General features: G+C 41.2%; 8 protein-coding genes across 13 annotated transcripts; 3 read left to right on the top strand and 5 right to left on the bottom strand.

Annotated features, from left to right (window-relative positions):
* The first annotated feature begins 350 nt into the window (after positions 1-350).
* Positions 351-3,703, top strand: SVL4 (SHV3-like 4). The gene is made up of 9 exons (NM_125190.4): positions 351-442; positions 550-677; positions 814-1,110; positions 1,193-1,302; positions 1,393-1,891; positions 1,968-2,288; positions 2,377-2,516; positions 2,589-3,072; positions 3,156-3,703. The coding sequence occupies exons 2-9, from the start codon at positions 566-568 to the stop codon at positions 3,452-3,454; spliced, it is 2,262 nt and encodes a 753-aa protein (NP_200613.2). The 5' UTR covers positions 351-442; positions 550-565; the 3' UTR covers positions 3,455-3,703.
* On the bottom strand, positions 3,693-9,207 carry FIP1[V] (FIP1[V]-like protein; the record flags this gene model as incomplete). Of its 2 annotated transcripts, NM_125189.3 has the most annotated exons (9): positions 8,320-9,204; positions 7,562-7,791; positions 7,313-7,439; positions 7,166-7,234; positions 6,895-7,035; positions 6,641-6,742; positions 4,938-6,539; positions 4,247-4,741; positions 3,952-4,008 (listed from the first exon to the last, which is right to left on the bottom strand). In NM_125189.3, exons 1-9 carry the CDS (start codon positions 9,085-9,087, stop codon positions 3,952-3,954), a joined length of 3,591 nt encoding a protein of 1,196 aa, NP_200612.2. In that variant the 5' UTR covers positions 9,088-9,204. The 2 variants fall into 2 exon arrangements, with proteins under 2 accessions (NP_001332116.1, NP_200612.2); NM_001345286.1 differs by having other exon boundaries at positions 3,693-4,741; positions 8,320-9,207.
* Positions 9,208-9,331: 124 nt separating this feature from the next.
* Positions 9,332-11,175, top strand: AT5G58030 (Transport protein particle (TRAPP) component). The gene is made up of 8 exons (NM_125188.3): positions 9,332-9,540; positions 9,792-9,880; positions 9,985-10,048; positions 10,204-10,281; positions 10,376-10,452; positions 10,544-10,610; positions 10,703-10,810; positions 10,899-11,175. The coding sequence occupies exons 1-8, from the start codon at positions 9,469-9,471 to the stop codon at positions 10,929-10,931; spliced, it is 588 nt and encodes a 195-aa protein (NP_200611.1). The 5' UTR covers positions 9,332-9,468; the 3' UTR covers positions 10,932-11,175.
* On the bottom strand, positions 11,134-12,456 carry AT5G58020 (RTF2 RING-finger protein). The gene has a single exon (NM_125187.4). The coding sequence runs from the start codon at positions 12,365-12,367 to the stop codon at positions 11,303-11,305; it is 1,065 nt and encodes a 354-aa protein (NP_200610.1). The 5' UTR covers positions 12,368-12,456; the 3' UTR covers positions 11,134-11,302.
* Positions 12,457-12,937: 481 nt separating this feature from the next.
* LRL3 (LJRHL1-like 3) lies at positions 12,938-14,586 on the top strand. Its single transcript, NM_125186.4, has 5 exons — positions 12,938-13,260; positions 13,352-13,498; positions 13,571-13,636; positions 13,713-13,847; positions 13,935-14,586. Exons 1-5 carry the CDS (start codon positions 13,063-13,065, stop codon positions 14,280-14,282), a joined length of 894 nt encoding a protein of 297 aa, NP_200609.1. The 5' UTR covers positions 12,938-13,062; the 3' UTR covers positions 14,283-14,586.
* An 88-nt stretch (positions 14,587-14,674) lies between these two features.
* Positions 14,675-15,773, bottom strand: AT5G58005 (Cytochrome c oxidase, subunit Vib family protein). 2 transcript variants are annotated; one of them, NM_148148.5, is made up of 4 exons: positions 15,635-15,773; positions 15,409-15,546; positions 15,177-15,323; positions 14,675-14,989 (listed from the first exon to the last, which is right to left on the bottom strand). In NM_148148.5, the coding sequence occupies exons 1-3, from the start codon at positions 15,716-15,718 to the stop codon at positions 15,195-15,197; spliced, it is 351 nt and encodes a 116-aa protein (NP_680453.1). In that variant the 5' UTR covers positions 15,719-15,773; the 3' UTR covers positions 14,675-14,989; positions 15,177-15,194. The 2 variants fall into 2 exon arrangements, with proteins under 2 accessions (NP_680453.1, NP_001032092.1); NM_001037015.1 differs by having other exon boundaries at positions 14,793-15,323; positions 15,635-15,760.
* Positions 15,774-15,815: 42 nt separating this feature from the next.
* CPL4 (C-terminal domain phosphatase-like 4) lies at positions 15,816-18,171 on the bottom strand. 3 transcript variants are annotated; one of them, NM_001085295.2, is made up of 8 exons: positions 18,041-18,171; positions 17,741-17,886; positions 17,600-17,631; positions 17,403-17,515; positions 17,144-17,324; positions 16,747-17,045; positions 16,473-16,658; positions 15,816-16,393 (listed from the first exon to the last, which is right to left on the bottom strand). In NM_001085295.2, the coding sequence occupies exons 2-8, from the start codon at positions 17,884-17,886 to the stop codon at positions 16,028-16,030; spliced, it is 1,323 nt and encodes a 440-aa protein (NP_001078764.1). In that variant the 5' UTR covers positions 18,041-18,171; the 3' UTR covers positions 15,816-16,027. The 3 variants fall into 3 exon arrangements, with proteins under 3 accessions (NP_001078764.1, NP_001332019.1, NP_001332020.1); NM_001345284.1 differs by lacking the exon at positions 17,600-17,631 and having other exon boundaries at positions 15,880-16,393; positions 18,041-18,164; NM_001345285.1 differs by having other exon boundaries at positions 15,903-16,393; positions 17,403-17,631; positions 18,041-18,160.
* Positions 18,172-18,353: 182 nt separating this feature from the next.
* On the bottom strand, positions 18,354-21,221 carry AT5G58000 (Reticulon family protein). Of its 2 annotated transcripts, none has more exons than NM_001345283.1 (8): positions 19,906-21,221; positions 19,753-19,812; positions 19,551-19,653; positions 19,388-19,462; positions 19,153-19,300; positions 19,001-19,070; positions 18,849-18,914; positions 18,354-18,766 (listed from the first exon to the last, which is right to left on the bottom strand). In NM_001345283.1, exons 1-8 carry the CDS (start codon positions 20,852-20,854, stop codon positions 18,456-18,458), a joined length of 1,782 nt encoding a protein of 593 aa, NP_001331115.1. In that variant the 5' UTR covers positions 20,855-21,221; the 3' UTR covers positions 18,354-18,455. The 2 variants fall into 2 exon arrangements, with proteins under 2 accessions (NP_001331115.1, NP_200608.3); NM_125185.3 differs by having other exon boundaries at positions 19,906-20,541.
* Positions 21,222-21,289: the final 68 nt, after the last annotated feature.

Raw genomic sequence — 21,289 nt, 5'->3', positions numbered from 1 at the left:
AGTCTAGGCAAAAACTGAAACCAAAGAATATTTTAATTTTTGCCAATCGAGTTTTCTTATTAACGGAATATTGGTTTGGTTTAGATCGGACAACTTGGTTTGGTCCGAATGCCAAACTCTAATATTGTCATTTTAACTACATACATGTATGACAAATGAATATAGTACAAAGTCCAAAACTGAGGGGTGTTACACCCATTTGTGCAAAGAAGATGTAAGAAAGCATCAAAAAAAGAAAAAGCGGTTAAGAAGGGAATGGTGGAGAAGAAGAGATAAAAATAGAAAGGAGTAAATGGCCATAAATGGAGGATATGAGAGCAAGTTACTTTTTTTTACCATTAATTAACCTTGTTTGACCCATCTCCTCTTTCTCTTCTTTTTCCTTTCCTCTAACTAAACGAGGAAAACAAGCAGGAGAGGGGATTCATGTTCTTTTCTCGCTGTAAGATCTCTCTTTCACAATTTTCTTAAATGTGACAATTCTGTTTTTGTTACATGTATCCTGACTTTGCTTTTCCATTGGGGTACGTACGTTACACACAAATGCAGGATCAATCAGATAGAGATGCTGAGGTTTTTCATTCTTTTCTCCCTTTTCTTACACTCTTCTGTTGCGGCACCCAAGACTCCTGCTGCTGCCGCAGCTGTTCCTGCCAAGAAATGGCTTACCCTTAACGGTAAGCATCCTTTTACAGAGTATGCCCATATTGCATACTACCATGTTTTTTTTTTTGTTGTTGTTTAATGTTAAGACTTAAGATACCATGTTGTTTGTTTGTTTCTAAGAATCCGTACCTGTCTTTTGTCTTCCAGGACAAGAGCCTGCCGTTGTGGCCAGAGGGGGCTTCTCGGGTCTTTTCCCTGAGTCAAGCATCTCTGCAAACGACTTGGCTATTGGCACCAGCTCGCCTGGCTTCACAATGTTGTGCAACCTTCAGATGACTAAGGACGGTGTGGGCCTTTGCTTGTCAGATATCAGACTTGACAATGCAACCACCATCTCCTCGGTCTTCCCCAAAGCCCAGAAGACCTACAAGGTCAACGGTCAGGACCTCAAGGGCTGGTTTGTCATTGATTACGATGCCGACACCATATTCAACAAAGTCACTCGTATGTCTTCTTCTCTTTCATTTCCTCCCTTCAATGCTCACCACCACCACCACACATTTTCATGTTTTGTATTATTGAGCAGTGGTCCAGAACATCTTCTCTCGGCCTAGCATCTTCGACGGCCAAATGTCGGTTTCTGCAGTGGAGGATGTCCTTGGAACCAAGCCTCCCAAGTTCTGGTTGAGCGTTCAGGTATGTTTTCTTCTCTTTGAGAACATGATTAACCAACATATGGAGCTTTTTTGTTGATTCATCAAAACAACAAACAATGCAAATGTGCAGTACGATGCCTTCTACATGGAACACAAGCTGAGCCCAGCCGAGTACCTGAGAAGCTTGCGATTCCGCGGCATTAATGTCATCTCATCTCCAGAGATTGGTTTCTTGAAGAGCATCGGGATGGACGCGGGCAGGGCCAAGACAAAGCTCATATTTGAGTTCAAAGACCCCGAGGCAGTTGAGCCCACCACCAACAAGAAGTACAGCGAGATTCAGCAGAACCTCGCAGCCATCAAGGCCTTTGCTTCAGGCGTTCTTGTGCCCAAAGACTACATTTGGCCCATTGACTCAGCTAAGTACCTTAAGCCCGCCACCACTTTTGTGGCTGATGCTCACAAAGCCGGTCTAGAGGTCTATGCTTCAGGGTTTGCCAACGACTTGCGCACCAGCTTTAACTACAGCTATGATCCCTCTGCTGAGTATCTCCAGTTTGTGGACAATGGCCAGTTCTCTGTTGATGGTGTCATCACCGATTTCCCGCCAACAGCATCACAATCAATCAGTGAGATGACTTGCTATATATGTTTCCTCAGATAGCTGATTATTAAGAAGAAGCTAAAGCGTCTGTTTTCTTGCAGCTTGCTTTTCTCACCAAAACGGCAATCTCCCCAAAGCAGGGCATGCATTGGTTATAACTCACAATGGAGCAAGCGGAGACTATCCAGGCTGCACTGATCTGGCTTACCAGAAAGCAATCGACGATGGAGCAGACATAATTGACTGCTCTGTTCAGATGTCCAAAGACGGAATCGCTTTCTGCCATGATGCTGCAGACCTCTCAGCAAGTACCACCGCCAGGACTACTTTCATGTCCCGAGCCACCAGCGTTCCTGAGATCCAGCCTACCAACGGAATCTTCTCTTTTGATCTTACATGGGCCGAGATCCAGTCTGTGAAGCGTAAGAAACTGATTTCTTTTCTATAGATTTCTTAAACTAATCTTATTCTCAACTAAGTCACTGAGCATTGGGATATCTTTGTCTTCAGCACAAATAGAAAACCCCTTCACTGCCACGGGCTTCCAGAGAAACCCCGCAAACAAGAACGCCGGGAAGTTCACGACTCTTGCGGACTTCCTTGAGCTCGGCAAAGCAAAGGCAGTCACCGGAGTTTTAATCAACATTCAGGCAAGCCATTTAACTTCCAAATGCTCCTTGACTAACACAAGGAAGCTCCACTAACACTGTTTTTGTTGACAGAATGCTGCTTATTTAGCCTCGAAGAAAGGCTTAGGAGTCGTAGACGTAGTCAAGTCTGCTCTTACAAATTCCACACTCGACAAGCAATCAACCCAGAAGGTTTTGATTCAGTCGGATGACAGTTCAGTTCTATCTAGTTTCGAGGCTGTCCCTCCTTACACAAGAGTCTTGAGTATCGACAAGGAGATCGGAGATGCTCCTAAGACATCCATCGAAGAAATCAAGAAGCATGCAGATGCTGTCAATCTCTTGAGAACTTCCCTCATCACCGTCTCCCAAAGCTTTGCCACGGGGAAAACTAATGTGGTAGAGGAAATGCACAAAGCGAATATCTCTGTATACGTCTCGGTGCTAAGAAATGAGTACATCGCCATAGCGTTCGACTACTTCTCTGATCCTACGATAGAGCTTGCAACATTCATTGCAGGGAGAGGCGTTGATGGAGTCATCACGGAGTTCCCTGCCACCGCTACCAGATACCTAAGTAAGTTTAAACTTCTACAAAAAAACAAAAAACAAAAACATTACCAAGATAAGGCTGATCAATTATATTTGATGCAAATGCAGGGAGTCCATGTTCAGATTTGAACAAAGACCAGCCCTATGCCATCTTACCTGCAGATGCTGGAGCTCTACTCACCGTGGCAGACAAGGAAGCACAACTACCAGCTATTCCCCCAAACCCACCTCTTGATGCCAAAGACGTGATTGATCCGCCTCTGCCTCCAGTTGCAAAGTTGGCCTCCAATGGAACTGAAGGTGGTCCGCCACAAACTCCTCCTCGTTCAGGCACCGTTGCCATTGCTGCTAATCTCAGCCTTTCCTTGCTGGCAATGATGGCTTTGGGACTCCTTTATACAGCCTAAAGAGATTGATCACACCATATAACCTCATATAGGTTGTAACATGTTTGCCCTCAGCGTTTTCAAACTGACACAACTTGAGTTATCTATGTTTTACTCATGTTAACCAAAATATGCATCAAACAGTGATTTGTTGTTATAGATCAAAAGCTCTACAGAAACTTTCTTTGTTGTCATAGGAATGTTTTTTTCGGTAAAGATTTTGAGTCTTGATAATCTTTCATATTTTATTTACGATCCTTCGTTACCACAGTCTCTACTTTCATAGTTGTTGCTTTCTGATAACTCACATTGTTAACACTAATGATCAAGACCAAAGGCCGAGTACAAATTTAAAATAGTAACAAAATTACTACAGTATATAATACAGTGCTGTCAAGTATTTTTAAAATATTCTCGCTCTCTCCGGAGGCGCTAAGTATAAGAACAAAACTAAAAGACCAATAATCTTTGACAAAAGTTACATCAACTACTACAAGAGTATTCTCTCAGAGTTATCCTTATGCGTATTCCCTCCCTATTCTTACACAACTTCGCTCATCCCACACATACTCTCCCTAAACACCTAAATAATCTCCATTGAGCTTGATCTTTCATCGCATTACTGCTACAACTGCTCCGTGGGATGGGAGAATCTCATGTCATCCGTTTAAGCATCGTAAGCTACATTGAGAATCAAACTTTCCTCAACCCAGCCAAAGAGGGCCACAGTTCATCGCTTTTTATTTCAACTCCAGTTTATGACTCTCAGCTACTCGTCCACCGTCTTTTCCTTGCTGGCCGCTCTGCTTTCACCTCTGAATCCACAGGGCCTTCAATTTTTGCGGAGGGCAGTGTCTCAGACTCCATTTTCTTTACTCCCGTGGTGTCTTTCTCCGTGGGCATTGGAAGCTTGAACCTTTCACTGCGTTTCTTGAGTTTCTCAACCGTATCCAAGTGCCGGTCTCCTGGTCCCTTCTCGCTTCCATCTTTTGTGTCTGCAAGATCATGGCCAATTTTCTCTTCAGTTACATCCCGGCTCTTTCCAATAGAACCATGAACAGGTTCACTAAGACGGCCATTAGTGTTGTTTTCCTTTTCTTCTAGTTTTGAGGAAATGGATGATGACTTGGCAGAGACAGCATCTTCTCTCTCTTTGTGGCTTGCCCAACGCTCCAGTTTTGTACGTCCTCTCTTTGAATCGTGTATCTCATCACCAGAGGATGCATTTTCCTTGTGTCTTTTGGCGGTGTTAGGCTGATGTGGGATCTCACTCCTGCAATTCCTTGCGTCGTTGGTTCCTTTTGATCCCTGGAAGATATGAAAGAAACATCAGTACTGACCGTGAAGCAGAATAAAACTGACCAAACCATGTAATATCTTAGGTAAGTTACGCAACAGAACATAAAACTTTGCGGGATATATTGCATTCACGATAAACATGCTATGTGCAGTTTGCAAAACTTGGATGAGATACAAAAAATAATCATAGGCTGATGGAGCATACTGTCACTACGGAACTGCCATTTTGCTCCCCTTGCTTGCTAAGTGATTCTGTGCCCTCTCGCTGTTCTTTAATCTTTCGTCTAGAATCTTTATGTTTTCTGTCTTGCAATCGCTGGCCATCCAAAGTATCAATAAACTTATCAATTTTAGCACCTGTCCTCTCCTGCCTTGGTTTTTTCTCATTGTTAACTATGTTGTCTGTCCGTGCAGAGAAGTCTTCATGTCCTCTATGATGGGAAGAACTTTCTTCACCAGGGTAGTCCCTTCTCTTTGTCTGTTTAGCATGCCTTAATGTATCTTTCGTGACATGCTCTTTGTCAGAAGCTTTATACTCATCCTTCATCCTTGATGATCGATCTTCGGAACCTCTGTGGCCCCTTACTGCCACCTGCCTCTCTCTTCCTCGTGCTGATATACCATCCTCGTGAGGCAGCTTCAATTTATCCAAAACATCACGCTCCCTCAACCTCTCGTTTCCATCCCTCTGCATATAGATATCATCTCTCTGCCTGAGAGAACCGTGGTCGTCAAAATCATCTCTGATCTTATGTTGGACATCTCTCTTTTGATGCTCCAACCTATCATCACGTTCTCGTTTCACGCGGCTCATTGATTCCCTTTGACCATATGAGATTTCATTTTTTTCAGGCCGGCTTCTTCTCAAGTATTCTTCATCCTTCCTCCTCTTGTTAATGTGATCATCCGGTTCATAAATATTTCTCATACCAGCATCATCCATATGTTTTCTGGAAGGAACCTGATCATCTTTGCTGCGTATTTCATTCTCGCGCATTTTACCCCTCTGCCTAAAGCCTGGATCATCTTCACGATCCCTTTTTCTAGACCCTTCATCCCCACCTCTTCTACTGTATGGGTCATCTTCTTTCCTGCGCCAGACTGCGCCATCAACATCTCGCTCTTTTCTTTTATCAAAATCCTCGCGACTTGCAATTGAGTAGATATAAGTAGAATCAAGCTCCATATGTGGATTAGAGTTCTCTCTACCACCTTTGCTCGCCGCTCGTGTTCTTTCCATTTCCTTCCCTCTGTCCTGATTCTTTCTGCTCTGATGAGGTGCATTGTTATCGTACTGTTTCCTATTGTTAGCTGGTCGAGAAGAATGCTTATCTTGAATAACGTCCTCTTCTTGCTGAAAATCTCTGTGACTTCCAGATCTTGCTTTGCTGCTTTCACTACTCCTCTCCGTCTTTGACTCCCCTCCATCATCTTCTTGCACTGCTGACTGAGGGGATGTAAAACTCATTTTAAGCTCCTCCCCCATCTCAGCATCTTTGCCAGCTTCACCTCCCACATCTTCGCGGTCAACACTTGATGACCTTGTGCCTCTGTCTCCAACAGGAGACGATGAACGAAAACTCTGGCCACTATCTGTGCTTCTAGAGATCTCATCGTCTTGCTTTTTGAGAAGATTTTTATGTGGCTCATCCTGTGCAGGACTATGTTCAGCAGATTCCGTGTCAGGTCTTTTGTTGTTAACATAACTAGTCTCAACTGGTACATTTTCTCCAGGAAGGCTACTATCAGCTTGATCTGTGCCATTTTCACCCGAGGGTTCATCCTCATGTGAATCCTGACATACAATCTAGCAAAAAAATCAATATCAGTTAGTAGCAGTCAGTATACAGTATGCAAAGATGCCTCACCAGTAAACCAAAATCAAGAGAAATTTGAAACATGTTCAACCTCAATGATAGCATCTAGATCACGCATCCGAGGAGCACGTGTATCAATGGACGGAAGACGTTCACCAGAACCAGTCTCCACAGGTATTGGTCTTCCAGGGGGCTGAGAGAAAACAAATTCAAGAAATACTCTTAAGCTTTGAAAACTAACAAGATAATGTCTAGCGACAATGTTACCATTGTGATATACAATATAATAAACCACATATTGACAATGCTACTTTAAAATGAAAGCAAAGGAAGGAGAAATCATACTAGTGTCGGTCTAACATTGGCTGGCACTTTCGCTGAATCACCTTGAACAGAGTCTGGCTTCACTAAATTTGAAGAATCAACGGGAACACCCTGTGCCCCTGTTGCTGCAGCTAACTCTGGGGGTAGATCTGGATCATAACCCTATCATTTGTACAAGAGAATGATTAGGAATACATTGTCACCCTTTGGTATCTGATGTAGACAAATATTGTCCAGCTGCAAAGAATAATCAGCTCGTAAACACCACAATATGTGCCAAAATCCACTTTACCTGATCCGTTCTACCGCTTTCATAAACACGTATTCTGCTTTGCATCGTAGTCTGTATACGGTGTTGGTCCTGTACGAAATTAAAAGATACTCCTCTTAGTACTCTTCATCCGCTAAAATAAGGATATGAAACACAGTTATTAATTACCAGCTGTTTGCAATAGTCTTTCCAGCTCTCCTCATTTAGTCCAAAGTTGAAGTAGTCTGTCATCTCAACTCCTGGATATCTCCAGGGCTTTTCTTCAAAACTATCTATGTCGACCTCAAATATAGTCCTAAAAAGCACAGAGTAGACAGCAAATAAAAGAAACAAAGAACAAATCAGTCAAAAAGATTGATATGCAGACATGAGCCTAAGCTACTAGAACCTCTAGTTCCTGAACAGATGAAAAATTACTTGTGAGAGGGAAGAGTGAAGTCCAGTCCACGCCCTGCTGTATTACTACCCCAAGGCTGGTGGAACCCTTTCTGTGCAGCAGAAGCATTCCTCATTCCCAGTGGACGCCAATCTCCTCTGCCACGACCAGCCATAGGACCAAGGTTGGCGGGTGGACGAACTTGACCTGAGGAGGGTCCACCAACAGATGCAGCACCTCCAGGAATGGGAGCTGCCCCCGGTCTTACATACTGCAAGAAAAATATATGTAAATGTCAAGTAGAACAATACCACCCTTATTTTGTTTCGGCATAACGTTGGTATGATAACTCCAAATAACATAAATAAAATCTTTGAAGGGGTGTTGGCTTTATAAAGTTAGTTAGTGTCTCAAGAAACTGGTTATTGTTCTTCTTACAGTCTTCTTCTTCAATAGCCAAGGAATTACGAAAAAAAACTGTTGAACATCGTAATTGATGGTGGTGTAGGATTGCGATATACAAGAGAGAAAGTGAATAGGTTATTATCTCCCTTTCACATTCTTCATTTTATGACCAAACACCCGGTCTTTGGGTAAGCAAGTAAAGAGATGGTTTGTCAAAATCTAGAAGCAGACTCCAATTTCTTTGATTAACACACTCTGCATTTGCATTCAGGTTTAGATACAAGTACAAAGTATATATGCACTCAGAATTTAAGAAAACTAAAACAGGGTAACGACAAGAAACCCAGGTACTAAGTAATCTGACCAGTGACAACAGTGTTGCATCGACACTGACCTTAAACTGAGAATGAAACGGATGATACCCATGACTGCTATACCCTGCTTTGGGCGGTCCAGTAGCACCTCCTGGTCCACTTCCCTTGCCAGCTTCTCCTCCGTCTTTGCCATCTCCTTCAATCCCTTGAAGACCATCTTCTCCCCACATCTGCTCCTCCATAGGTTGATTTGGATCCGTGTCGGCCACTATAACAAGTGGGTCTTCATCATCTTCATCATCGTCATCTTCATTATCTCCCATCCTTGATCTTCTATCAGCTCCTCCGATCATGACGTTACGGCTACTATCATTCAACACTATCTGCAAATCATCTTCACTGTCGCTATCCCAATCATCTCCTTCTCCTTGTCCTCCATAGCCTCCATCGCCACCACCACCAACCTGCTGCTCAATTCTTGTCGTAACTTGCGAAACGCCTCGATCTGTAGCCAAACCAGGTAACGCTCCAGTAACGAAAAGACCAGGAATCGTAGGTGTAGAATCGGCATCGGGTTCTTCGATATCAAAGCTCATATCCTTATCGTCGCCGCCACCATCGACAATTGCTTGACGAGTCGCGTCCTGAGTAGATAATTTTACGGCATCGTTGTCCGAAACCCTAGAGATTGGAGCTGAATTAGGTTCTGAGACATCTTGATCTTGGGATCGGAGGTTGAGGTCGATTGAACGGTGAGGAAGAGGAGGCGGAGGAGGGAGAACAACGGGAGGTTGAAACGGCTGGAGAACGTCGGAATATAGATCTCCGAACTCATCGTCCTCTTCCATTGGAGTAAAGAGATTGGAGGAAGAAGAAGAAGAACGGCCGATTCGAATTGAAGCTCACGAGAAAGAGAGAGAGAGAGACGGTGAAGCTTTAAGGGCTTCTTCTCAACAAGTCTCGGCTTCTTTTTATCATCGCTAGGGTCTTATTTATACACTTATTTACCCCTTTTTTTTTCTACCCCAATTAGGATTAGTGAAAAAGTAAAAATTAATATTAACAAAAATGTAAATAAACTCTTTTTTTGTACTTTCATCGAACCAAAAGACAAACCAGGTTGCAATAAACAAAAGCATCTTCAGATTCTTTCACCGGAAAACTAAGAAAGGTTCTGTGTTTAGGGTTCTGGTTCTGGGAAGCTCGTTCTCACCGGAAAACCGAAGAATATGATCGGAGTCGGGAAAATGAAACAGTACTCCAACGTCCTTGACAAGCCTCTCAGCAAAGGCAAGCAAGAGGTACGTTTTCGCTACGTAGATCCACTTTTCTCTTCCAATTTCGGAGCTTTCCTCAGAAACTTTTACACTGAACTAAGTATGGAAATTGAGAACATTGTTCAATTTGGATCCGGATCTAATAGTTGTGGGAGGGTTCGATTTCAAATCTCTCGGGTTTTGATCTTCTTCTTCTTTGATCTCTTTATTGTGATCATTCGATTTCGAGCATCTGCTGATTGGTTAGTCGTTTTGGAACTGTACTTGTGTTGTAGGTGAGCTTGACCGCATTTGCTTTCTTATTCTCGGAGCTCGTTCAGTACAATCAAACCCAGGTTGACAATATAGCTGAACTTGAAAGAAGGTGAGCTGATTGGATTCTTAGAAATACATATGATTTTTTTTTATTAGTCTAATTCATTTACATTCCATCCTTAACAATGTGTTTTCTTTTATGATGACTCTCAGACTAGAGGATGCTGGGTATGCAGTTGGATCTCGAGTTCTAGAGCTTCTTTGCAACCGGGAAAAGGTACATCTTATTTTTGCAATCTGATATTCTTACTTGTGTGTTTTGCCTCAAAAACTGGAAAAAAAAAAGAACGTTTCCATACTTCTAGTTTTGTTCATGGAAGAGCAATGCAGAGTTCAATCATGTCTTATGGATATATTGTTTCATTGTTTCAGGGAAACAGAAGAGAGACACGGTTACTGGGAATTCTGTCTTTCGTTCACAGTACTGTGTGGAAAGTGTTGTTTGGAAAGGTGAGTGGCGATTTCAAATTCAATTAGTTGTTGAGTGTTTCTATCGACATGCCTGTTCCTGGATTCTAACTCACACTTAACGAACATGCCATAGGTTGCTGATTCACTTGAAAAAGGAACAGAACATGAAGATGAGTACATGATCAGTGAAAAGGAGCTTCTTGTTAACAGGTTTATACTGCTCCAGCTCTTTCCATAAACACTCTGAGATAATGTAATTTTTTTAAGGTCAAGAAAACTGATAACAAATGTGAAAGTGTAGGTTCATTTCGATTCCAAAAGACATGGGAACATTCAACTGCGGAGCGTTTGTTGCTGGCATAGTGAAGGTGAGTGCTCCCTTGACATATTCACGAATAGGGTTCAAATTTAATTGGTAGAGGAAGAAGATAATGAGCCTGACACGGTTTCCTCTATGTAGGGAGTTCTGGATAACGCAGGGTTTCCTGCTGTGGTAACGGCTCATTTTGTACCCATTGAAGGACAACAACGTCCTCGAACTACTATTTTGATCAAGTTTGCTGATGAGGTTAATGCCTACATTCATCTCTTTTCCTCATCTAGATTTGTGGGAAAAACTTAATTCTTGACAGTTGTTTTACTTCTATGCCGCACAGGTGCTTAAGAGAGAGGCACGGCTAAGCCAATGAGAGTACTATGGTCACGAGTTTCCACGATCTGGAAACTATTGGCTTTATGTGAACTGCTTGTGCAAATCTGCTATCTGTTTTTGGATGACTATATAACATTTTGAATTGAGCTGCAAAGCCATTGACCCGTGCATTGATGTAAACAACATACATATCCTCTTGTTACAATTGCAGCTTATGATACAACACTTTTACTAGTTTTAGCATAGTGGATGCAAACATGTTTACTGTTTTTACCAATTGCAAAAGGAAAAGAAAAACATTATATTATCCAGTAGGCGAAATTACAAAAGCAAGTTGATATATCAATATAATCAAAACAGATTACAGAGCAAATGAAGCGAGCAGGTAAACAACATTGATCCAACAAATCAATTCCTGCCGAGAGGAAGTGACCTGCAAGAGTAAGTCTCCCTGAAATCAGACTTCTTCTTAGAGGAAGTAAAGAGAGAAGCATAGACTTCCTTAGTAGCATTAACCGGCACTTTATCCGCCGCCTTGAATTTCTTCACAGTTATACCATTGCCATTGACATTCCCATCCTCTATCTGTCTCTTTGCGACCTTCGCACCTGTATCAGCCACCACAGCAGCACCGTTCTTACTCTTCTTTGAGACACCTTTCTTCTCTCTCAGCTTAGCTTTCTCCTCCTCCATCCTCTCCCTCAACAAATCTACTTCCTCCTCAGTACCATTGATCACAATCTTATCAGAATCTTTGACATCCGCATGACACACCAAACAAGAAGAAGACTTCACTTCCTTCAACGCCTTTGCGCTCATCACATGTCCACATCCCCTCAAAGCGAAAAACTTGTACTTTCCATTGAATTCAAGCCCTGAGACCGGACACTGAAACTGTGCACTAGTCGTATCTTGCGATGAACCATCAGAACCAGCAACAGGCGTAAGCTTAATATTCACCATATCTTTCAAACCCTTAATGTACGAGAATTGTTTAGGCAACCTCTTAGACAACAAAGCGTGCACCAAAACTTCTTTATTGAACAAATTCCCAAGGAGATCAATCACGCACGGCTCAGCCAAAGGCTCGTTAGACAAAGCACAATTCAACCATTTGGAGAGCCTCTGCTCATTAGGATCAACCTTGTCAGGTTTCTTCTCCGCGTACATATTGAGATAGCAATCGCGAGACTCGGCTCCCGTTGCCCCACCATCTCCTCCACCTCCACGGAGGCGAGGGAAAAGAGTGAGCATGGATACAGAAGGAAGCTTCGATACTTGGATCCGTGTAGAGCCATTCAAAAGCTTCCCATCTAGAGTAATCGAGCAAGCCGAAAACGATATACGCTGCGACGATTCGAGTAAGGAAGTGATACCCGAAAGAGTTAATAGAGATTGCGCAGGATCCAATTGCAGAGCGACGACTTTTTGACAGTCAGGAGATTTAACGAAGATCTGGCGCCGGATATGCATGGTGGCGGAGCAATACGAAGAGCTCTAGGTTTCCGATCAATTTTGGTCGGTGATTAGAAATTAAAGGGTCGAGGAGAGAGGTTTGAAAAAAAAGGTAACCAAAGTAAAGTTTGTGTGTTATATATTAGCTGGACCGACTTATAAATCAAGTGGACCACTTTAAATTTGGGCTTTGAGCTTTATAATTTCTCTGTGGGTTTGGGCCTTTCATTTACTTTGGGCTGTTTTCTCTCAAATACAATGTAGTGGAATAATTGAGCTATAATTTTTTTTTTAATGTTTTTGTTTTTGAATTTGCATAAAACAATTTGTAAAATATGATTAAATTCAAATTGGAAACATTTTAATCATTCGAAAGGACAAAATGTTTTATAAAATATGAAAATTAAAAAATTCAGTAAATAAATTAAAGAAAAATGTAAAAATGGATTGTATACAGATTCGATTAATTAGAGAATTAGATTTTAGGATAATTTTAAGAACAAAAACAATTATACAAAGAGGCCGGCGACGTACGACTTTTGTGAGATAATATGTGAAAGATTCGAGATACTTAATATTCTAAAATATTTATGGGAGTAATGAAAGAACAAATGAAACGGCCAGTAAATTAAAAAAATAGAAATCAAATTTTTTTGAAAAGAATAAAAACAGGGGAGGGAACAGAGGAAGAAACCAGAAGAAGAGAAGAAGAGATGGAAAATGGAAATGGAGAAGGAAAAGGAGAATTCATAAACCAAAACAATGACTTCTTCCTTGATTCCATGTCAATGCTCTCCTCTCTCCCTCCTTGTTGGGATCCATCTCTTCCTCCTCCTCCTCCTCCGCCACAATCTCTTTTCCACGCTCTAGCCGTCGACGCCCCCTTCCCCGACCAGTTCCATCATCCTCAGGTACCAAAACTATTATCTTACATCATAACTCACCAAAACTAAGAATGTTTCTGATCCTTTTCTGTGTTGTTGTTGTTGTTTGTCAATGCAGGAGTCAGGAGGTCCAACAATGGGTAGCCAAGAAGGGTTACAGCCACAAGGTACAGTGTCGACCACGAGCGCACCTGTTGTTCGTCAAAAGCCAAGAGTTCGAGCCAGGAGAGGCCAAGCCACCGATCCTCACAGTATCGCTGAGAGGGTATCTCATTGTTCACTTCCTCCATATCCTTCTTCTCTTATCTTGTGTTTCTGATTGTATGGTTTTGTACAGCTTAGAAGGGAACGCATCGCAGAGCGTATGAAGTCTCTCCAAGAACTGGTTCCCAACACCAACAAGGTATTCACTACTTTCCTAATTTATGAATCTTGTTTGGATTTGCATAATAACCGAATTGGTTGATGGTGAGATGCAGACGGATAAGGCATCAATGTTGGACGAGATCATCGAGTATGTTAGGTTCCTTCAGCTTCAAGTCAAAGTACTAAGCATGAGCAGATTGGGAGGTGCAGGATCAGTTGGTCCACGCCTCAATGGTCTCTCCGCAGAGGTCAGTTTCTTAGTCCCTTATGGCTTTCAACATATGTATAGTGGCATCACCAATCATCATCAATCGTCATGGTTTTTGGTAATGTAGGCAGGAGGACGGCTCAATGCCCTCACTGCACCGTGCAATGGCTTAAATGGGAATGGAAACGCTACAGGATCGTCCAATGAGAGCCTAAGGTCAACAGAACAAAGAGTGGCGAAACTGATGGAGGAAGACATGGGATCAGCAATGCAATACCTTCAAGGGAAGGGGCTTTGCTTAATGCCAATATCTCTCGCAACCGCGATATCATCATCAACTACTCACTCTCGTGGATCCCTCTTTAACCCCATCTCCAGTGCTGTAGCAGCAGAGGATTCAAATGTAACAGCAACTGCAGTTGCTGCACCTGAAGCCTCGTCTACTATGGATGATGTATCTGCTTCCAAGGCCTGAACCATAGAATACTCATGTGTTTCGTTTTCTCAGTTTAAGTCAAACGCTAATCTCCCTATCTTTTTACTATTTTCTCTGCTAAGCAACAATAATATAAAACAGTTGCAACAAAGAACAAAACCGACAAGAGATGAACATTCGTATACGTGTGTTGGGTCATGGGTGGTGGGACCGGAAATTTAGAGACATGCGTCCCACTACCTTCCCAAATCACTTTGTGTCAACGTGTTACGTTACTAGTGCGTGGTGCCTTAACATATTTGTTTGCACAATCGTGGTTCGTGGAAACAGTATAATATTCATGTTGAACCTTCAACTTTCTCGTAATTATTATAGAGATAGGCCCAAAGTCTTGAACCGGCCCGGCTATTTTCGGTTATCGGATACCAAAACTGCTAATAAGACCCCTGGCCAATAGAGGCAGAAGAAAACACTCATACCCTCCTAACTTCCCTTTTGTCTATAACTCACTGCTTCAGTAGCTCATTCAAACAATCAGGTTCTATACACACATCTGTATAATTAGAATATTGTTACTTGATCAACAAAAGTTTTGGGTAATAGACATAAAGGCAAATAATCAGGTTCTTGAAATGTGGCACTTTATTCCCATGTTCAAAGGCTTACAACACAAATAAAGATCTAAAAAACTAGGCAAAGAAAATGATTCAGGAACAGTATTTGGCCATTGTAATCTTCCTCAACACCTGACAAAGACAAACAAAAACCTACCCTGAATGAGGACGAATTTGATGTGATCAAGGTAAAAAAGCTTGATCATAAGAGCAATGATGAAAACACAGAACACTAGAGGGATATGCAAACATAAGACAAATTAAAGAATCTAAGGTTGAAGTCAAATAAGGACATATTGAGTAAGAGTTAATAAGATACCAGAAAGGAAGGAATCTTCTAAGTGGAAGGAGAAGGCTTGAAAGTGTAAGGCTGAGGAAGTGACATTGGACCTTTCCTCTCATCTCCATCATCCAACAGCCTTTGAACTCTCTTGTTCCTACAGTACTCTCTATCGAAATGTTTCACCTACAATTTTTCATTTCTTCCATTAATTCCCAAACAAATCATATAAAGATTGCAATTTGCAAAACTAATTGAAAGAAGAGAGTACCCAAGAGGACCGACAGTTGTTGACGAATTGGGTTCTAGAATTGCTACACTCCTTAGGATAGAGAAGACCCACGGTGGCGATTTCAGTTGGTTTTTTACCAGATTCCTTTTCTAGACAAGCGTAAAAAGCATCTCTGGCCTGCACCAATTAATGATCACTTACAATTTAACCTAAATCACACAAATCAGTATCACAACAACGAAAATGAGAAGAGAGAAAGACGGACCTTGTAACAAGCATCTCTAGCTTTAAGAAGAACATCCTCATGAACATCATTAGGGTTCGACGACGCATAAGTATCGAGAGCCATGTCTAAGCGAAGAAGACGGAATCAGAAACCAGAAACAAACACCAAACAAAACAAATGAAAGTAGATGAGGGACATAAATATACGGCCCATTTAGGCCCGGCCCAAAAAAGTTGTCGGTAGATTACAGACCTTCGCAAATAAGCATAGACGAAACAAAATAATTAAGGAGATCAACCAAAAATTAGTACCTTGTTTAAATATCAGAGATACAATGTAATGTACATTACAAAACTTTACTTTAGACATAGATTCATAATTAATATCCAACAAAAAAAAGCTATCTCTTCTTTCTCATTGTTGTTACATAAATCACTCTTCTTCGGTCAATTGCTTCTTGAGCTGCTCTAAACCGAAGTTCTCTTCTGGCTGTTTCATCCAAAGGTAATTAGCTGCATCTATCCATCCTCTATGAACCACATACTTCTTCTCTCTAACGGCCCAACGAGCCTTCTCTGTTCCCACATCCATTGCCACAACGTGTGTCACTGATGCATCCACTTCCGTTGCGCAGGTGGCTCCCAGTTCCTCAGCCATTTTCCACAGGGGGTGATCTTCTGGCTTTGCCTTGGTTGGGAACACCCGACTGAACACTATTTTACATCCTTTAAGTATCTCTTTACGCACTTGTTTCAGCATTAACCTAACATCTCTGTTTGATATGCCTTCATCCACATTCTGAAACAAACGAATAATATAATCAACAAACTCCAACAAGACAAGAGATAAGTTTTATTTAGATCCAGTGAGTGCATACCTCAAAGAATAGAGCATGCGCTTGTTTTAGGACTTTCAGGACAGTTGCAAGTGCCCCATCTGGTTCACTCTCATCACTCTTCAACTCCGATAGAGACTTGTATCTGTGATCAAACTGCCTGCAGCTCGAAGAAAAAAAGTGATATCTCTCTATCACAATCAAATTGTCCTTGTGCTTTGGCCACGCCTGAGCATCAAACCAAGTATCATCAGCACAACTCAATATCATGATTAAAAGTTACATGAAACATTGACAAATTACAAATCATACTTACATTCTCTGTATCGTCAAGAATCAGAACAGCACTTTCTTGTCCAAGCACCACATCTAGACTCTTTTCATGTCTCACTGTGCCGTCATCCCGAGAAATGACCCGATCACCAAAGTACTCTCCTTTGGGGTCCAGCAGCTTGGCCATCTGTCGTGCATAATTCCTATCTCCCATTGTGTATATGTACATCACAAACATCTCACTAGCTTCTTTTAGAAATGAGTGAACAAACGGCCTCAGTTTGGTCATCATTTGCATAAATTCCAGTAGGAAAAGACTGCCTCCGGAAACATTGCAACCATCTAGATGGAACAAAAAAAAAGACAAATACTAGACTGAAGTTCCATGCACAAAGATCACATTTGAAAAAGAAGCAAAACAATGTAGCTGAATGTATCACCTTGAAGAGAATGAGTATGACTTTTCAAGTATTCCTCCTCTGGTTTTAGGTCCCTCAGTATGGTTGTATTTAGCAGTGTGTGGTCTAGATCGAGAACTAAATACAACTTCCGCTGGCGTTGCAAGAATCTCGAATCTGAATCACGCAACCGGGAGATTTCATCTTCATTGAGCCTCATTTCCTAAGAAAACAGATTTCCCAAAGCTCATTAAATAAAAACTAAGATTTGATTTAAGAGAAGCTATTCTGAAATCGATACCTTGTGTATGTATCTAAATGAAACACCAGTTTCTTCCAGTTTTTGTCCACATACAAAGCACATATTCCCAAATGATCCTGGATGCTCGCATTCGCCTTTGCTTGAGGATGCTTCTGCAAGCATAAGGTTCAAAATTCAATACAATCGAACAAACGAAAGACAGAAAAATAAGACTGAATCAATAAAGAGAGCTTCACCCTCTAAATGCTCCAACTTTTGTCTCTTTAACCTAAAAGATTGAGAAACATGGTTTGAGAAAATATACACACTGTAAATACCAGTAGAGAGTTCGAAGATTCAATTAGAGAGAATGCATGACATATGAGAGTTGAGTTTACCCAGATTCTACATCATCCTCAGCTTCTTCTTCTTCGCTGGGTCCAGACGAAGCATCTGATGCAGAGTCTAATTCAGCATCAAGGAATGCAGCAAGATCGTCACTACTACTTGATGAATGAACTGGAGAATCACTTGCTACGCTCATCTGAAAACCACTCACAAGTCACAACAAAGCAAAATCAGATAAATTTTTCAACGCAAATGAAAGTCACGAATTGAGTAAACCCTAAATTAAACACAGACAGAGAAAAGGTCACATGGAGTTCGAATTGAAATCGCAGAGAAACATGGAGTGGTACCTTAAACTTGTTCGTCGGAGGCGAGAGAAAATCAAATCGTGATTTTGGATTTTGAAAGGAAAAGAGTGGAGATGTCACGACGGTGAGCAACCGTAAAAGTGAAGAAGTAAAGCTTTCAACTTCTGTCCGATTTGTTATTTCACGAAAGCTGAATAGTTTATGTAATAAGGCCCGCTTAAAGCCCGTTAGAAGCCTAATTAAGATTGTTTGTTTTTGGGTTCAAGTCTAACTAAGTTTAAGAAGAATGGATAAATATTTCAAGTGTGTGAGTTTTAGATTGTTGGCATAAGTTAATTGAACTTAGAAGATCAGATTCACATTATAAACTGTAAGCTTTGTATAGAGAAGTAACTAAAAACTAAAGAGATTACATAGTAAATGTTGTTTATATATGGAGGAAAAACAATTAGTATATTTAAGAAATTTTCTTGAGTTTATTAGGCATCATCATATGAGGAGGAGCCCTTTTGTGTTTAGGAGGGACTTGTTCTTTTTCTTCTTCTGCTTCTTCTTCTTCATTGTCATCCTCATCATCATCAGCTTGATCAGTTGTCCAAATCATCTTATGTTGATAATATCTGAAGGCGACGAGTAACATGAATGCTGCCCAAACACGGGCAGTGACTGAGGAGAGGTTCCAAACTAAGGTGAAAAGTGCCAAAGCCACTGCCTTTTTGTGATTGCAAGATTCCCATGCGTCCCTGAATCTCCTCATCCAGAAATTTCCTGAATTGTACACAACTTTGTTTGATTAAAAACTGTTTCATAGAAGATGTAACTGAAAGATATTGAAGGAGTTTTTAGTTACCGTATGCAGAGAAGTGTGTTGAGTATGATATGAAGATTTTAGGTATTGTAAATGCTCCCAAAAAGCCTGTTCTCACGAGGACAAAACACTCGCAAGTCAGAAATCTACATACACCACTTCTTAAAACAAGAAATCTTGAAGTCTAGAGGTACCAAATTTGGCGAGGTTCCAAAGAGTGATAGAAGAGCCACACCTGGCCAAGACAAACAACACTACTCCCATCTGCAAAACATCATCTCTTCTTTATTAAGGTCAAGGGAGAAAGAGGAAACGAAGGAGAGAAAGTGAGAAGAAAAAGACTTACCTTGAGAGTGGTTGATGGATCACCGGAGAAGAGAGCTCTGAGTTGATGCAGAGACTCGTTGAGATAAGGCATTATGAGTCTGAGCATCCTCTTGACATCTTCCTCTCTAACTCCAACCACTTTATGTCTCTCCTCCTCCACCATTCCCCTGCGTCCATTATTACATGCCTATTAAACCCAATCACAAAAACAACATGCAAAGATAGAGAGAGAGAAATAGGTCTATGTATCAAACCTGTGGATCAGTGATTTTAATACGAACATGAGACCGAGATAGATGAGTCCCATGTACGCTACCACCGATATGAAGCTGTACATTTTCATCACATTTTAGTTCCATACTACTTAACTAACTTGTGTGTAGATTCTCCTTGATCAATTGAAAAGAACTAAAGAACCTGAAATTGAGATCATTGGCGTAGGAAGAAGAGATGATGAGGAATGTTCCGAAGCCAAACACAAGCGTCGACCTTGATACATCCCTCCACATCACCAGATCCACTGTCCAGATTTCATTTCATTATTTAACATACTTTAGACTTTTCATAGTAAAAAAATTTGTAGATGGAATTATGCACAGTAAACTGTTAAGAAACTCACCCAGACTCTGCAATTTACTCTGTGAATGAGTAAAGTTGTCTTCTTGCTCTGCAAATCTATCTGGAAACAGTCGTGAAAAACAGAGGATTCATCAGAATTCAGTAAGCAAATAGCGGTCGATGAAACAAAGCACTGAAATTCGGATTAAACAACCTGTGCTTGAAGTAGAATTTGGTGGGGCCGAGTAAACAGAAGTTGCCCTTTTGATCACCGGAGGCGAAATTTTACGAACGGACGACGGAGATGGAGATGTTCTGTTTTGAAATTGACTAAACTTTTTAATCTCAACACCACCAACTCTGTTTTCCTTGGCTACATTTATCTCCTTCACATCAACACTCTTCTTCTCCACTTCTCTTTCCTCCTCCTCATCTCCATCTTCTTCATAATCATCTTGATCACCAATCTCCTGGTCGCCATTGTCAATCTGCTCATTTTCGTTTGATTTAGCAGATACGATCATCTCCTGACAAACACCAAACTCCTTGACTTCTTCTGGGATCTTCGAATTCTCAATGATAGTCACTTCTTGCTCTGTTTTCGTATCAGATTTCTCAGAATTTGGAGATGGCAACGAATTCACTTTCCTCAACGCAACTGAATCAAATTCACCGGCTTTAACGATCGTCGTGCAGACCTCCGATCGGATCTTCTTAACTCGACCCGGAGTAGTCTTCTTCTCAATCCCCTCTACAGATTCAGATCTTGCCTTCTTCGCCACCACCGACACACTCGGACTCTTATCATTAGAATCACTACTAGACAACGATCTCCTCGGCGTCATCGGAGGAGTACCAATTGATCTCGGCTTCGTCACCTTCAGAGAATTGGCTCGAACAATCTCAAGCGTTGATGGGTTCTTCACATCGGACGCTCTAGACTTCCAAGTCCGTCTCTTTCCATTAACACCTAATAAAGTTTCATCCTTTAAAGTCATTTGCTTAGTAGAAGAAGTCTTGTCTTCGTTTGTAACATGAAGAACAATGGCGTTATTACAAACTTCATCATCGCTCTGCATTCTCGTTTCCCAAACAGAACCTGCAGCAACAACGGCTCCTCCAATTCTCTTTCTTCTGCTGCTGTTGATACTACTTGGGTCCATTCTCTGTCTTTATGTCTATGTCTATGTCGTACTAGTAATCGAGCTGTGAATTTGAAAGTAGTAATGATGATGAGCCTTGAAGCTGAAGGAAAATGGAGGTTGTTGGGCACCAAAAGGTAATTGATTTCATATAATTTCTGATAAAGCAGAATTTGGAGTTGGGTTGTTAGATCAGACAGAGGAGGGGGACCTATGTTTGTCTCATGAAGATTGAGACTAGCTATAGATCACCAAATTGGATAATTGGCTACTGCTTTTAAAATTAACCTAAAGCCTTTGCATGTGGTTGCACTGCAAAGATGCTTACTTAAACATAATCATCAAGGTTTATGATCACAATCTCTCTACTTTTTTACTTTTCTTTTTTTATTTGAAGTTAATTAATTTTGATTACTTCTTGTTTTTTACTTTATGAAATAAAGTTTACGTTATCTA

This window comes from Arabidopsis thaliana, chromosome 5 (assembly GCF_000001735.4).
Source record: "Arabidopsis thaliana chromosome 5, partial sequence".
NCBI classification, from domain to species: domain Eukaryota; kingdom Viridiplantae; phylum Streptophyta; class Magnoliopsida; order Brassicales; family Brassicaceae; genus Arabidopsis; species Arabidopsis thaliana.
Note: the sequence above shows the minus strand (reverse complement) of the source record. Positions and strands in the feature narration are given on the sequence as shown.

Excerpts from the sequence above, each read along its gene's own strand:
- CPL4 (NM_001085295.2), bottom strand. The coding sequence starts at position 17,886 with ATGAGCGTAGCAAGTGATTCTCCAGTTCATTCATCAAGTAGTAGTGAC. Across the intron at positions 17,632-17,740 it reads GAGGATGATGTAGAATCTGG|GTTAAAGAGACAAAAGTTGG; the intron begins GTAAACTCAACT and ends TCAATCTTTTAG. Across the intron at positions 17,046-17,143 it reads TCATACTCATTCTCTTCAAG|ATGGTTGCAATGTTTCCGGA; the intron begins GTGATACATTCA and ends TGTTCCATCTAG.
- AT5G58000 (NM_001345283.1), bottom strand. The coding sequence starts at position 20,854 with ATGGACCCAAGTAGTATCAACAGCAGCAGAAGAAAGAGAATTGGAGGA. Across the intron at positions 19,463-19,550 it reads GCCAATGATCTCAATTTCAG|CTTCATATCGGTGGTAGCGT; the intron begins GTTCTTTAGTTC and ends GAAAATGTACAG. Across the intron at positions 19,071-19,152 it reads ATCCATCAACCACTCTCAAG|ATGGGAGTAGTGTTGTTTGT; the intron begins GTAAGTCTTTTT and ends GATGTTTTGCAG.
- AT5G58005 (NM_148148.5), bottom strand. The coding sequence starts at position 15,718 with ATGGCTCTCGATACTTATGCGTCGTCGAACCCTAATGATGTTCATGAG. Across the intron at positions 15,547-15,634 it reads CTAGAGATGCTTGTTACAAG|GCCAGAGATGCTTTTTACGC; the intron begins GTCCGTCTTTCT and ends TAATTGGTGCAG. Across the intron at positions 15,324-15,408 it reads ACAACTGTCGGTCCTCTTGG|GTGAAACATTTCGATAGAGA; the intron begins GTACTCTCTTCT and ends GAAAAATTGTAG.
- SVL4 (NM_125190.4), top strand. The coding sequence starts at position 566 with ATGCTGAGGTTTTTCATTCTTTTCTCCCTTTTCTTACACTCTTCTGTT. Across the intron at positions 678-813 it reads GAAATGGCTTACCCTTAACG|GACAAGAGCCTGCCGTTGTG; the intron begins GTAAGCATCCTT and ends TTTGTCTTCCAG. Across the intron at positions 3,073-3,155 it reads CACCGCTACCAGATACCTAA|GGAGTCCATGTTCAGATTTG; the intron begins GTAAGTTTAAAC and ends ATGCAAATGCAG.
- AT5G58020 (NM_125187.4), bottom strand. The coding sequence starts at position 12,367 with ATGCATATCCGGCGCCAGATCTTCGTTAAATCTCCTGACTGTCAAAAA.
- AT5G58030 (NM_125188.3), top strand. The coding sequence starts at position 9,469 with ATGATCGGAGTCGGGAAAATGAAACAGTACTCCAACGTCCTTGACAAG. Across the intron at positions 9,881-9,984 it reads ATAGCTGAACTTGAAAGAAG|ACTAGAGGATGCTGGGTATG; the intron begins GTGAGCTGATTG and ends GATGACTCTCAG. Across the intron at positions 10,049-10,203 it reads TTCTTTGCAACCGGGAAAAG|GGAAACAGAAGAGAGACACG; the intron begins GTACATCTTATT and ends TCATTGTTTCAG.
- LRL3 (NM_125186.4), top strand. The coding sequence starts at position 13,063 with ATGGAAAATGGAAATGGAGAAGGAAAAGGAGAATTCATAAACCAAAAC. Across the intron at positions 13,499-13,570 it reads CTCACAGTATCGCTGAGAGG|CTTAGAAGGGAACGCATCGC; the intron begins GTATCTCATTGT and ends GGTTTTGTACAG. Across the intron at positions 13,848-13,934 it reads TCAATGGTCTCTCCGCAGAG|GCAGGAGGACGGCTCAATGC; the intron begins GTCAGTTTCTTA and ends TTGGTAATGTAG.